This window comes from Orbicella faveolata, unplaced genomic scaffold, assembly GCF_042242905.1.
Source record: "Orbicella faveolata isolate gen_17 unplaced genomic scaffold, um_ofav_v1 contig_47, whole genome shotgun sequence".
NCBI classification, from domain to species: Eukaryota; Metazoa; Cnidaria; class Anthozoa; order Scleractinia; family Merulinidae; genus Orbicella; species Orbicella faveolata.
The window spans coordinates 8332910-8348203 of NW_028301577.1; the positions used below are offsets into that span (position 1 = coordinate 8332910).

A 15294-nucleotide genomic window follows, 5' to 3' on the forward strand; every position below is an offset into this window, starting at 1 on the left:
AAACATTCATATTCAAAACCGGTGAACCTTCCTTTTCAAGTTCTGGGTTCTTCGTGGTTAAGTTTCTTTTTTTAACAGAAAAACAGCACATTGAGACTATATACTTTATGGGGAAGGGAACAATGAGACGGGATGGAAACAATAGACTCGGCCAGTTTATACCCATAGACCACCTGGAGTGCCGAGCCAGTCAAGCCAATGCGATCACGTGCGGGAGATGGTCGCCTAGCGGAGATCAGACTACAGGGGTCAAAATTTGAGTCAGCCTGTTGTCTTCTAAAAGACTGAATCCATTATTAATCCATGCACAAATGCATCCTTAACCCGGAAAACTTTTTATTCAAGATCACATTCAGTATTTGAAAAAGTAGACAAACAGACGACGAGACTGTTTGTACTCAAACTTGAACTCAAACGGCACGGTATAATCAGATTAGTAACGGTTTATCGTGTTATAGAGTGCAATCCGTGAGGACTATGTTTATGCACAGACTTCAATACTTCACCATTTGTTGTTATATCGAAAACAAAGGGCAATTGATAATTATGAAGTACAGTACTTGTTATATCTTCCCGTGAAGAGCGCGTGGCAGTCACTTGAAGCACCCCCCTCCCCACTCCAAAAATAAACCAATACATATCGAGCAGCGGCTTCAGATTACAAAAAAAAAATATCCAGCAAAACGGTCGACGTAAAAAAAAATATGCTGGCATGCAAAAAAATTCTGCCGGGTTGGAAAAGGAAAAACAAATATCGATCAGCTAAATCTATGCAATCCCCTCCGCACGTCATAATGGGCGTATTTTACGAGGCCGTCACGGGTTGTCCACCCCCTAACATAGTTGGCCCCTTCACCTTGAATTAAGCTGACCGTTTGCTGATTTGTTTACTGATGCTTTGATCGGTCAAAAAGCTTAAGAAGCCAACAAAATAATAATTGAATTTAAAATAAGTAAATTTGATAGTGGCATTTGTCAAATTCAGGTCAAATTGGTTCGAAACAGAATCGAATATTTGCAATCATTTTGTCTCCATTGTTTCGACTCTTTGTATCGACAGATTAGCTTGACGTTAGTTAATATCATCGCCAACCAGTTAATAGGTATAGGGAAACTGAATGATGCATCGCTAAATGGTAAGAATGAAACCCGCCACTTTCACTCGGGAAGATAAAAAGATAAATGTTAGATGACTGACGTCACAAAAGCAAAAGACCCCTCCTCGCAGATCGGCTACACGAACTACAGAACTTAGAAAAGTAATCAAAGTCTTCTATTGATTCAGCGACAAAAGTACGCCATTGTAGTCGATAGCTTAATTGTTCAAGTAGTGGTCAGCTTTATCTCAGACAAGTTCGATTTAATTTGATATTCCGTGACCATGACCCTGGGTACAATGTACATAGCACGAATGAAAGTTAATTCGAAAATAGTCCGGAAATGGCTTATTTTGATCGTATGCTCTGGTTTGCTTTGTCTCTTTCCCTGAAAGAGAGTTTTCTGAAGAAAAGGACTTTAAAATATATTGAAGGTATAAAAAAAACTAAAACAAAGGAAAATCTGCCATTGCCTCTTCCAGAGTACTAGTGCCTAGGCCTCTCGCCAAACCGTTGATAACGAGGCAGATAAACAATGATTATGTTTTTTTCTGACGTAACGCAGCGCCAAAACAGCGTTTTGGTCATCAAAAATGATGTTCAAAGGAACATATGAAGAAACGACGATGGAAACGTGAAAAAAATTGAGTTCAAAAGCTACCCAGCTTACTCATCTTCAGTTTTGAAGATCCAGAAGAGCTTTTCATAGCTCTAAACGATGTCTGTGGACTCTGTTGGAAGACGAGTTTCTCGCGGTGGCGGGCTTGTTGTTCGACCTCAAGCTATCAGGTTTTTTAACCATTCGACAAAATGTTTTGGCTTGGTTTGTCGATTTATGAGTCGTTCAGTGTTTTATTAATGTTGATCTGGCCATTTTGTAGCGACAAGTCCTACGTGGAAAGTGTGGTGAGCTTTCTACATGATGTTGTACCGCAGGCAAGTATACCTCTTTTGTTCGAACTAAAAAATTTGTATTTCCATAACGTCATCCTGTGTATGTCAGCGATTCCCACTATTTTTATCTTTTGTGCCTTTTCATTTTCAGTTTGCGTGATATTTTAGGTTGTTTGAAGCCTTTGAACTCGAAAAATTTTATAAACAACGTGAAAGACCCCTTCAATTGGGAAATCGATTCGAAATTCAGCTCAAAAACGTACGTGACTATTGTTAGGTGTGGTGAATAATTTTCTGTGCTGTACATTTTTCCTTTTAATGGCCTTGAAATTAACAACTCCTGCAGTTGTCATTTGCTACGGCAAACGTGAGCAAAGTTCATGTTTTGATTTGGCGCTGGAAACGTTTGTCATGGGCTAATAAGCATAAAGATGCCAGAGGTTTTACTGGAATATATTAGACCCTAGATTAATGTGTTTTGCGAAAACATTAATACATGTACAGCTGGAACATTAATTTTGTAAATTCTTTCCTGAATTCCACGGGAAAACATTCCTTTTTTAAGATCGTGTTTAACAGATACCATTCACAGTAATCTCAACACTGAAACAAGTAAAATTTCGACAGTATTTCTTCCTGGTAACACAAGCTGAGGTTATTAGGCTTAAACGTCATTGTGTTACGTGACAAAATATGGATAAAATTTCCTGCTGTATAATTACATAACTTGCCTATTTCTTTGTGTTTTTTCCAAGAAAGGCGTACTATACTTGCGTGATTTTACAAATTTTCTACAATACATGAATGAGGATGTCTTTAAATATTAAGTCAGTTTTAATCTATCTTATCTCTAAGTCAACAAATCAATTGGACTGTCGAAGTCTAATTGGCTTAAAGAATAGTTTCAGCTGTAAGGAATAATCGTTTGCATGATTTTTAACATGACATGTTGTGCATATAATTAATATTTAACTACAAAAAACTAAAGGACCTCAATGTTCTGAACTGTTTTAATTTTTCTGTCAATCTAAATGACTTCTCTCCTTGTAGAACTCCGTGAAGTTCACTATTAACAAAAATGCAGCAAGCCAGGGGTTTCATTAATGTTTTCAGCAGGACGGCAACTGGTTTTCACAAGCAGGCAAAACTATTTAAACTGAACTTCTTTATAAAAAACTGTCTACTAGATGGTGATATCAGCCGCGCAAAATTGTCCTCACAGCTGGTCAGAGACCATATTTAAAACATATTAAATATATATTTTTATATTTCTTTGCATGAAACCCTAAATGAGACTTTCACAGCTATATATGGGCTACATTTGATGGCGTTTTGCCCAGAACACCCCAAGTGAGACAAAAATCCAACATTTACATTCCTAAATGAGACGATAAGCATCCCCACCCCTTTCATATGCAAATCCCCCCCCCCCCCCCCACCCCCGGGTGAATTTTCCCAGTACCTGGCCCTTAATGAAACCCCAGGCCTGGCAAGTTCAAGTCTTTTATCCAAGAAGAGGTCCCTTCAATTTTCAAGGTTGAATCAACATGTAGATTCTTCTTACAGCATTAACAGATTATCAAGGAGATGAGTGATGAGAGTACAGAAACTCATCAACAGTCTGTCAAAGGCTGGGATTATTGCCCTGATGTGTCATCTGGAAAGTACAAGACAGTCTGGATTTTTATATTTTGAGAGATCTGTCTCAGTAGTGTTTTTGATAGTTTTTTCTTTGAAAGGTTTGATGTGGTACTGATTAGAATTAAGTCGTTAATATGTTGCCTAAATTAAAATTTTAATAACTTAAAAACAAAAGATCTGTTTGTTTACACTCAGGCTGTGACAGGGGGCCAGAAGCAGGAAGATAAAGAGAGAGTGTTGTGGGTGAAGTTTGAGGAAGCAGACATCAATGGTAAGAGAAGTGTTCAAAATACATAATAATGACATAATGTTGACAAGAAAGAAGATGGTAAAAGGATATTTTGAACCACACTTTTTTTCAACAAATCAGTGTTATATTTTAGAACAGCTACATGTACTGCAATGGCCCACTGTATGAGTTGATGTGCTTGTCAGATGAGTATGTTGTATGAGAAACATGTCTTAATTAATTTATTCTTTTTCACACCTTTTCATGTAGTGTAAATTGCCTTTTCCATTGCATTCTTCACTTGATAGTGGTGCCAAGATAACACCGAAATATTCTTTTTTTTTTGCTTATTTTTATAGTCAACTGTATTTTCCTAATTTATCTAAAATGTGATATGAGAACAAAATTTGTTGATCATAATTCAGTGTTCACAGTTACTGTATAACTTGTATTTAAATTTTTTATTTGTAATTCTACATCAAAAGAAATATTTTCCATTTCTTATTACATGGCATATTAAAAACTACCCTGGTTCATTTTGAATAAACATTTCACTTTTAATATTTAATAAATGATATGGAAATGACAAATTCTGATTTATATATATATCATTAGGCCCTCAACCATGTATTGAGGTAAAATAAAATAATATTAGGTCCCTCTCAACATGCCCTGATGGGTGGTGATATTAAACTTTAATATTGGAGTTTTAAATGAGTTAACTCCATGGTTTCTAATATATTTTTTTACCAATACAGATAGCACACTTCACCAGGAGGAGATTTCATCTGGAGTGGCATTGCCATTAGTGTTGATTCTTGGTTACATCAATGGATTTCATGTGTGGACCATCCCAGTAAGTGTAAATAATACTTAAGAGCTTAGGAACCATTGCTGAAGTTAACTACATCACTAAGTAAATAAATATGGTTGGCTGAAGAGAAAGCATACTGAACTATTACATCAGGATGAGTAGTGTTTGGCAGCAAGATTTAATGGGTTCATACTCCTGCAGAGTTAACACTCAGGACCCAAATCATGCACAAAAATGTTCAGATGCAAGACTGGTGTTTGTGGCTTGAAAAGGAGAGAGATTTCTGCACATATTCACTGTCTTCTATATACAGCTCATGTATGCCCTCTTGCCGTTTGCTGCCAAGGAAATCTGGGACAAGTGTACAAATAACATTTCTGAAATCAGCTACACTATCTTCAAGAAGCTATATTTAATTTGTTCTATAAGGTACAAGTATTAATAGCTCACAATATAGATCTGTAAGTAGTTTAAAACTCAGTATTTTTTCAGTAGGATTGATTGTATCAAAATATCAGTTTAATTAGTTAACATGTAATGCTCTGATTTTGTTGCAGTCAACTGGCGAAGCACAGGAGGTGTTATCTCTTCGTCAGGGTCCTGTGAGGCTGGTGCGCTTGCTCAAGACCCCACTGGAAGGTACATGTACAGGCTAAAAATCATTCTGTTAGTCTCCTGAGTGACAGGAATATATTGTTAGTGTTTAAATTGCCATTAAGAAACTTTGAACTCGTGCACCCTAGACTAATCCCCAGCACATTGTCTTCTTGCCGTAGCTAACAATGTACTGGTAGTCATTCATACATTTGGGTGCGACATGCTCTAGAGATAAAGATATTTTGCTCGAGGCCCTGGGCAAGGTTGTACTGAGACTTGATGACCCAGAATCCAAGACCCTCACATGTCTGCATCTCTCATACTCATTACTGATAAATACCAGTATTTATTATATGTCTATCTCTGTAATTGGCCAAGATGAACCAAATCCTGTTCTTTGGCCAGCCCACTCAGGGCTGTCTGCTGATACGCACACACAAACTGGTGTTCTTTATGCCATATATTAAATGGTTTATTCACTGAGCTTATTGAGAAAAATTTGCTGGATATTGGCCTCAGTCTTTTGTTATATCATTATAGACCTTGAGTCCAATATCCAGCCATTTGGCCTCACGCTTGGTTAATAACCCATAAATATCACTGACACTTTTTTGTTGTACGCCCATACTGGCTGGTCTTGTTACTTATAATTTATGATAATTATCGGTCTCTGAAGACATGATTAATCATCACAGTTATTTACACAACTTAGACAGCTGTGAAATTAAAGCCTGAAAAAATTCAGGCTATATCAGGATTTGAACCCTTGATGTTATGTCACAGCTGCTTACCAGTAAGTTGTGTATATAACTGCTATGATCAATCATATCTTCATATCTTTCTCTATAGTTCAAATATATGATCTTTCATATATTCACTTCTATTATTGGTCTCTTTTTGTTTTAATATTTAGCTGCAAAGTCAAAGGATGAGCATGCAGATGCAAGACCTCTCTTTGCTGTATGTGATGCTGCAAGGTCAGAAGTAAAAGAATTTGCCTGTTCTGTGAGCTGTTTCAGTAGCTGCAGTAACTGTAGAAAGCTAATTTTAGTCTTGGGTCACAACTCTTTAAACTGGAAAATTTCGAACTTCTTTCTTTTACTCAATTTGTATGATGTCAAATGCCAAGCCTACCTGAAACTGTTTATGAACTGAACTTCTCAAACTCATTAGTAATTCATCAAGTTTAAACAAAGGAAATCAAGACCGTGACAGTGTTTGGATATCTGATCTCATTTAGCATAGATTTTTACAATCTCACTTCTCCGTTCTCTCCTTAGTGTTAGGTTCAATAGAGAAGACATATCAAACACTCAAGACAATGTTTGACCACTTTTCCAAACACCTCAAAGTTCGTCAAAACTACTTTGACACTGCCTGTTGTATTTTCATTCTCTTCTCGGTGTTTGGAAATGTGGTCAAACACGGTCTTTATTGTTTAATATATTGCTACTAAAAGCGTATTTCCACTGTATGGATGGGAGAAGTGGGTTGCACTATTAAAGCACTCTTTGACCTTGTTCTTTGAATGTTATAGTTAAGATCCTTATCAATTTCCTTCAGAATCTCTGCAAATTCAAGGATCCTTGAAGGATCCGTATCCATATCCTCCAGGATCCTTGGCAGATCTTGGAAGATCTTCGAAGATCCTGACAGATCCTGTGAGGTTTTTCACCATGGAAGAGTCAGACTTTTTTCTGCATAGAACAAAATCAAGAATATGGAGATCAATGACAAAAAAATGTTTACTGAAGACCATTTAAGTGTTGATCAATTATTGGTTTGCATGGCTTGTCTGATTATATTATGTCCTTGTGTTTCCTCAGTCCCTCATTGCCATTCTCCACAGTCAATCTGTGGTCACTCAGCACTGGTGAACAGGTTCATTCCATTGCTTTTAAGTCTGAGGTTTATGATGTGCTGTGTAACAGAAGGTAATTATTATGATTTACGCTTTGATTTTTAGACATGCTGTAGCATACACAAGCACACAGTTTATAAACTGTAATCATTTTTCTGGCATAAGGTAGCAGATAAACCCGACATCTCACCAGTGTTTATGTCTTACTTTGATTTCTGTAAAATCCTGTTTACTGATTTTCTATGATAGGCAATACCACTTCCCTTTTCCCTCAACACAATGTCAGGGCAGGCTTAGCTTGAACCCAGATCACCTTATCATGGAGTAATGCACTTAAAGTACTTCTGTGTACAAATCAATCCATTAAGAGTGATAATTAGTTTTGCTATTTTCTACTAGGTTGATGGTTATAGCCCTGCAAGAGAAGATAGCAGCTTTTGATGCATGCACCTTTAAGAGTTGTTTCTGCATCACTAGTGAGTATTTTAGTTAATAACAAAGAGTAGCTGGTACTTCTGGTCAGTGGTATTCATATGGTATTGCAGGCTCAGTGCACTTCGCAATTGTATTGGCATGTTCCAGCGTGGCATTCCCTGGAACGTTTGGTTGTAGGATTAAGCAGTTTCCTGCTCATCTTTGGTCTATTCATTGACGTCTTTCTGCCCTCCTTCCCCTTCCCCTCCCCCTCTCCACTGTTAATTCAGTGTGATGGGTGCCTGGAAGACTGCGTGGGGGCTCGTGGCTGGGTTGCAGGGATTGCCAGCCGTGGGAGCATTATTCTGACTAGGGCTGGTCACGGTGGAGGCCCCTGGATATCCTAGGCACCTATCTTCCACAGAGCATGATGCAGTTGTTAACTGTAAGAATATATATTTGAAGTCAAATATATATTTTGTCAGAATATGTATTTGAAGTCAGATATATTTTGCTCTTTGATCCTCATCATAACTACACTAACTAAGTTGATTGTAAATATTGTTTTTGGCTGAGGTAAAGAATAAAATCATTTACTACTTTTTACCTATTAAACTTGACTACAACAGTCCATTAGCTAATAGGTACAGCATGATAAGTAATTTTGGTATACCTTTTCATACTAGGTTGTTACCCAGGCCCAAGCCCTAACCTCAATCCATTGGCACTGGGAACCAGATGGCTGGCATATGCAGATTGCAAGGTACACCCTATCTGCAAATGTTCACCTTTGTTGTGTGATATCTAAATCGTTTCCTACTGCTGTTACAAGCTAGTAATATGAACATATAACTAAGATTGTGTATTTAATGATTGGCTCTTTTTGCCAGCTTGTACCTAACCATCAGTCCTGTGGAGGAGTGTGTGGGGACAATTCTCAATCATACACGGCCACAGTCATCAATGCAGCTAAGGTATGTCCAGATGTCTGTTACATTAGAATTATGTTTGCAGTGTGTCAGTAACAGGTCTGTATCCACAGACATCATGCATGTTTGCATTCAGGTCATATTATGCAATCCCCTAAGTCCAATGTCATTTACTTGAACCAATATATCAGTTTTCAATTGAGTGTCAAAAAATCAAAACCAAAGTATTACTCTGGCCAGTCACAAAGAGCACATTGACAATCTAGTGAACCAATCAAAACTCAAACCAAGTACATGTAGCTGGCATAAGGCACAAAAAAAGTGTTTGCTGAGTGAGTTGCAATTGGTTGTGGTTTTAATTACTTCAGATTGGATAAGAAAGTGGCACAAGATTATTCAACCAATTGCAGTGTAGTAATGCAAAGCCAGAGAAAATGCAAATGCCAAACTGATTGTTTTATATTTCACTTTCAGACACTAACCAGAGGCCTGACTATGTTTGGTGAGAACTTTTGTTATAAATCTGAGTGTTTTACATAACTGAGTAACTAGTATGCCAGAATTTTAAAAGTTGTTTTTGAGAAATTTTCATTATAGTAGATGTCTTTTAAATTATATTTTCAGGAGAGACAGTTGGTCGGTGGACAGGAACAGAAGTCACACATGATTATTCAACCCAGGTGGGCTCTGTGAGTATGATATAAAAGGTCTTATTCCAGGGAGTGCACTTTGTTGTAAAACTACATTTGAAACTTTCACCTCAAGTGTTACAACTGTTTTTTCGTCGACTTACTTTGTGTTCTATCAGATTATGAGTTTCTGGGTGTAATAATAATAATACAACTTATGTTTTTTTTCCTCAGAAGAAGTCTGTGATTAGACCAGGAGTCGTCACGATTATAGACACACTGAAAATTGGCAATGGAGAGGTACAGTAGACAAAGTCTTCTTTTTTCTCACTCACTGGAGTGGAGTGAGGTATTTTAATTTATACTCTCTTGAATGTTTATCATTCATTTTCAACTAATCAGAACATAAAATTGTTTGGAAGTCAGTCGCCTCAAAACAGCCTCCCTAAATTAAATCTATTTTGTTGTTGTAATTGTAGGCAATTTCATCATATTTAAAATTGAAGTTTTATTTCATTCATGCAGTGTAAGTTTGTTTTTTGATTGCAGTTCTGTGTACAGGAGGACGACCATGAGGGTTCTGGTATAGTGGCCCATTTTCCTGCCCATGCTGGACAGCCCCTGTCTTGTATGTCCTTTGACCCTAGGTATGCAACTTTTCGTCGAGGCAAACCTTTTGAAAGTTATTGTAGGTTTGAAAAGTTGTACCTTTTTTGTTTATACCAGGTTACGAGAACTCCCACCTATAAATTCGTACGGAAAATGTTTAGTCGATGCATAAAATCCCTGTAAATAAGCGACTGAATATTTGCCTCAAAACTGAGGAATTTCAACCAGATAAGAGATAAAGTCCTAACCTAGACAAACTTTGTGGGGCTTTGACATTGATTTAAAAGACTAAAAATGCTTGGTTTTCCTTCCAAAGTTACAATAAAGTTTCAAACGTTGCTAGCTGTGAATGGGTCTTGAGTGTCGTTATTTTGTAGGTATTCCTCAGCAGTAATACTCACTCGTGTTTATATTTTTCAGTGGTTCTTTACTGTTGACTGCCGACGTTCTTGGAAACGACTTCCACGTGTATCATGTTCTTCCACACCCCATATGCCCTTCATTAAGCGCTGTCCACCATCTGTACACCCTCCACAGAGGGGACACGACTGCCACTGTAAGTTTAATCTTCGTTTAGCATATAAATAACTGAGAACAAGTAACCATAGAGTGACCATGTTTTCTCGTGGTGTTTCTCTCTGAAGTCCTCGTCTGAAGTATAAATTGTTGCGTCTTGCCGCTGACTCTGTCGGTCACGTGCACACTCTGATCCGGCAATTTAATTTTCAAACAACATTTAACATTCATTTGCAGGTTCATGGAATGTCGTTTTCGTTTGATAGTCGATGGGTGGCCGTCTCTACCGTACGTGGCACGGTACATGTATTTCCGATCACTCCGTATGGGGGTACGTAAAAACACCATAGTTAACGAAAGTAAGACCCTCTAAGCCCATAAAGGCAACTTGCATTCAATGGCCAAAGCGAAATTAAATGGTTTCTAATTTGGTAGATTTGTCTTTTTTTGTGGTAAAGTTTTTTTGCTTTGTTTTTTTTTTTATTGATTGTCACACACACTGGTTACAATAATTATACAGCTACTCACACTACTTACAAAGCTAATACAGTTGCTTACACTACTTACAATACTTCGTATTCAATATGATTACTACTTCCGCCACTTACAATACTATGACCTACGATCACTTACGCTACTTACAGTACAATACGCTAACTCATGTTGCTTACAATACTAACACTTAAACAATTTACACTGCAATACGATTACTTACGCCACTTGCAATATGAATACTTTCACTACTTAAATAACTTGTATTATTATACATTGAACTCTGTGTCTCTTCTGATTTGGCCGAAAGCGTACATCTCTGCAGATTATACAATAATCATGTCAAGGACACTCAAGGTCACGGGTAATCATGTCAAGTTCGCGCGCTTTGTGTTGCTTGCCGTCAGTGAAGAAGCAAAAACATGACTTAATTTTTTTCGTTCAATGTATAGTAAAACAATTATTAGATTCGGTTTTTGTGATATCCAGAATAATCAAGGTCTCGGTAAGGGTTATTTGCCTCAGCCTTCGGCTTCGGCCGATAACCCCTACCTCGACCTTGATTATTCTGGATATCACAAAAACCTCATCCAATAATTGTTTAGTATAATTTGATTCCTTTCAATTAAAGTTCGAAGCAACTGATTTCTGAGGTCTTTTTCCAGCATCCGTATGGCATCGGCATCAGCCTCGGCGCAAAAAGTTACCGATCTTTATTGACCAATCAGACATCAGTACGAGTGCGCGGAAAATTGTCGCGTCAGCTTTACGAAGGCTAAAAGTTTCTTTTTCCTTGTAGGTTCCATAACAGTTCGTACCCACTCCTCCCGCCGCGTGGTCAACCGAAGCAGTCGGTTCCACACCAGCGCTGGATTAGACGACCTGGATCAAGCGACTACATCATCAGGTCGACACAGTCCCTGCAACGGCACAGGACCCAACCCCTCGTGCTCACCAAACGGAAGCCCACACAACTCCACAGCGGCACCAGTGGCAAGGGAATCTTTGACTTTTGCTTCAACCAGCAATAATGGTTTAGCAAATCCCCGCCTCCCTCCCCTGCCGCATTCCTACCTGGTACATCCCTTTGCGCAGATAAGGACCCCGGATGGCCCACGATGCGGCGGACCTTGCTGCACTGGCTCGGCCCAGCACTCCAACAAGTGTAATGGTCGAGTAGGACTGGAGTATTCAATGGGTGCAGCAATGACGTTTGCCCCGTCTAGGGGATGGTTAGGAGGAAGTCCCAACACCGCCAGAGCAGGTTAGACATCATCACGCTTGCTTGATTTGGCATAGCATCTAAAGTGTCGATTTGGTAATTGTTATGGCAAACATAGAATCTAAGGGCACAATTGAAACTCCTAAAATAACAATTATGAGACGTTAGTGTAAGGTACGTTAACAGGGGAAAAACTACGAAATTTAAGAGCTTTCTCATTGTAAAATCTGTGGATGAAACCCTAGTGTGTGGTCATTGGAAGAAGCTGTTGAGCAATATTTTTCTCTTAGCCTTTTGCAAAATGAAGTTTATCAAAATTGAGAAAATCTGGTCGTTCAACCTGCCAACATGATTGGTTAATATCAGTAACCAATTATCGTATCTGTATTTTTCTTTTGTTTGTTTTCCGTAGAACCTCTGAGGTCTTCAGCTGTTGACTCGCTCTTTGTACTGGACCTTCACGGCAGCTTGACTGAGTACGTGCTGGAACCACAGGGGGTTAAAACCGTGCCACAGAGTGATGACACCCCCCTGGAGCTTATCACTACAGCAAGAGCTCAGTGGACTCTGACGAGGTATAACAGGATCAAATCTATCCAGTAGCTTTATGCAAATCCCCCTTACTATATTTGATATTGCAACACAAAACAAAAGAATTACGGCTGACCAATCAGATCAGACGTGCTTGTTTTGTCAACCAATTAGCGGGAAAGCCAAAACCAATTGTAACTTGGTTTACGCGTTTTTGGCGCCAGCTGCACACTTTCTTTCAAGTTTTGATTGGTTCAGCTCCTTATCTGCGTTGGTTCTGAATGGCCAGAGGTTACAACTTTCAATTGGTTTTGGGTTTAAGATGGCCTATTTTTTTCCATGGAGACAATTTGCTCGCTTTACTCCTGGTGTCTGTGCTTACCATTGTGTTTGTGGTTCTTTTAGGTGCACAGCATGGCCTGAAAGCAAGAGTCCCGTCATCAAAGATCTTTCTTTGTTGCTGGGGCGTCCAAAAGCGACCCCGAGTGAACTTGCAAAGCGCACCGAGAAACAAGGTGAAAAGAACAACTCTTCTTTCCTGACGTTCGTTTGTCTAGTCGTTAAACGAGAGTCCACACATCTTATAATGATGCTCAATTCAAGATGAACCTCCACTTTCGTCAGGACTTTTAAGTGGGCTTTTAATCGAGCTGGCGTCTTATACCCAAAAAGATGTTTCAAAATGGCTAACGTAGACGCTATTCTCTGTTTGTTTTCTCCAGGAAAGAAAATTGGTATGGACAGCGAATCTCTCATTACGTACACCCCAAAAGAGGAACCGCACGTCGACGGCAGCAATTCCGACGATCAGTGGCTGGCGAACATAGATATGGAGACCCACGCGGCGCCTCACCGCCGGCTCTGGATGGGTCCTCAGTTCTCTTTCAAGACCTACCAACCGCCAGGCTCCTCATCAGCTTCGTCCACCAACAGCTTGGGGGACTTCAAGTCTGGGGGCTCAGGTAGCGGGGCCACTATTGCAGCTCACAGCAGGGACGGTCACCCAATGGACTTCTACTCCGAAGAACTTGACTTGCAGAGCTTGAGGCTGCAGCCCGTCCGCTCCGATCCAGTTCCCACCCCGTCCGGTCGGTTCGCGTTCACTGGGTGCGCATCGCCAAATTTAGGGGGGAGCATGCCACTCATCGTTGACAACGGCCCGGGAAGCTTAACAGATCCTTGGCCAGGAATGAACAACGAGATGTTCGAAGATAAGGAGGAACAACTGGTGGAAACATTGGCCGATGCCATGAACGACAATGCAACGCTACCAGTGAAAAATGGCAAGAAACGAACCACTTCTATTAACGGAGAAAACCAGTTCCAATTTAAGTCGGATTGTTTGGTGGGAGGGGTGAACGCGTTCGCCTCGTATTCCCCCGCTGAAACAAGCCCCCTGTTCCCTCCCGATTGGTCCTAAGCACTAGAGGACGAATCGTCACTCTCTTACATGACGTTTCAAATGGAAGCTTCAACTCATGCAAGGAACGGTAATTTATGAATTTATGGGTTAACAGCTGTTAGCTGGTCTTAAACTAAACAGAAAAAAAACTAATAAAGTGAAAATCAAATAACTTACCTTATTCCATGAGAAAGTCTGGCAACGTTCTTCTCAAGGAGGTAATCTCCTTTTCTTTCAAAAGCTAAAACAGCTAAATTGGAAGAATATTTAGAAAAACTTTTGACAAGCTGCTTAAGTATTGGTCGTTGAAAAGTGAGTCGATTTAACAAATCTTTTCCCACGCGGTAGTTATTTATATTAGCACTGAATATTTGCTTTTGAAATTGCATTTTGCCTGGTGCATCGCTTCGACAAGAAATTACCGATTTTTTTTTATGGTACTGTGCGAGAACACATACCATGGACACGTGGACTAGTTTCTATATTTCTACTAAAACCTTTCAGGCGATGCTTTTTCTCGACATATTATTGTATGGGATGTAAAGGTGAATAAATAAAAAATAAAAATATCAAAATATTGAAAATGTAAAAAAATGTATAAAATGCAAAAAGACTCAGGATTCTGTCCACTCTGTATATGAACAGTACAGATCTATTTATCAGCTGTAAATTGATGTATAGTTTTCAGCCACAAGTCGATTTTATGGTTAGTTGCTGTTCCTCTGATATGACTAAGGTATCTGAACAGTCATTGTGTGAATAGTGTTTATAAAAATCAAAGAACAAATGATCAATCTGTATTCTTAGGCCCTATAATGTTTATATCAATCCAAGAGCAATTGATCAATCTGTACTTAGAATTGTATAATAATGTTAAAAAGCTGCGGTCTCTCTTTCTAGTTGTAAATAACAAGGGTTTTGTAATCTTTTCACGCTGAATTTTTGTGAAATGACTGACAGTAATTTCCTTGAAATGGTTACAAAGGGTTAATTTATAAACCAGTTATACAGTTACTGTAGATAAAAGCAGAATCCAAAAGAAAAAAAAAGATTGTCTTTATATTTTTAAATATATGCATGGGTGAAGAAACAATAAAACGTCATGTGAAACTTGATTGTGTTTTTTACGAATAGTAATATTTTGTTTTACGGAAAATACTACCCCTTGCGTCCACATTACGCCGGAGAAATTTGTAAACCCATGTAATGTTTTCCGTCCACACTTCGACGGAGAAATTTGAAAACGCAACTTTATTTCTACGGTTAGGCCTACGAAAACGCTCTTCAAAACGGAGGAATTTGAAAAGGCCTGCCTTGCGTTTTATTGTGGACGGAAAACATTTTTAAAACAGTTTTTCGAAAACGATGGCGCAACGATGATCATGTGATTTCCTTGACCGAGTTTTCCTCAAACACA

General features: G+C 38.8%; 1 protein-coding gene across 4 annotated transcripts; it reads left to right on the forward strand.

The window, feature by feature from the left end:
- Positions 1–1444: 1444 nt before the first annotated feature.
- Positions 1445–14992, forward strand: LOC110066137 (BCAS3 microtubule associated cell migration factor-like). 4 transcript variants are annotated; one of them, XM_020773334.2, is made up of 20 exons: positions 1445–1886; positions 1979–2033; positions 3828–3903; positions 4620–4717; positions 5233–5314; positions 6186–6249; positions 7099–7206; positions 7533–7609; positions 8234–8310; positions 8438–8521; positions 8951–8978; positions 9101–9165; positions 9340–9405; positions 9655–9752; positions 10135–10270; positions 10468–10561; positions 11522–11986; positions 12357–12519; positions 12881–12990; positions 13198–14992. In XM_020773334.2, exons 1-20 carry the CDS (start codon positions 1816–1818, stop codon positions 13893–13895), a joined length of 2715 nt encoding a protein of 904 aa, XP_020628993.2. In that variant the 5' UTR covers positions 1445–1815; the 3' UTR covers positions 13896–14992. The 4 variants fall into 4 exon arrangements, with proteins under 4 accessions (XP_020628993.2, XP_020628994.2, XP_020628995.2 ...); XM_020773335.2 differs by having other exon boundaries at positions 9343–9405; XM_020773336.2 differs by having other exon boundaries at positions 9101–9156.
- The last annotated feature ends 302 nt before the right edge of the window (positions 14993–15294 follow it).

What these genes read in the sequence shown, in the direction of transcription:
- LOC110066137 (XM_020773334.2), top strand. Translation starts at nt 1,816, where the DNA reads ATGTCTGTGGACTCTGTTGGAAGACGAGTTTCTCGCGGTGGCGGGCTT. An exon ending in TGAGGAAGCAGACATCAATG is followed by an intron (nt 3,904 to 4,619) that starts GTAAGAGAAGTG and finishes TTACCAATACAG; the next exon opens with ATAGCACACTTCACCAGGAG. An exon ending in AAAGCGCACCGAGAAACAAG is followed by an intron (nt 12,991 to 13,197) that starts GTGAAAAGAACA and finishes TGTTTTCTCCAG; the next exon opens with GAAAGAAAATTGGTATGGAC.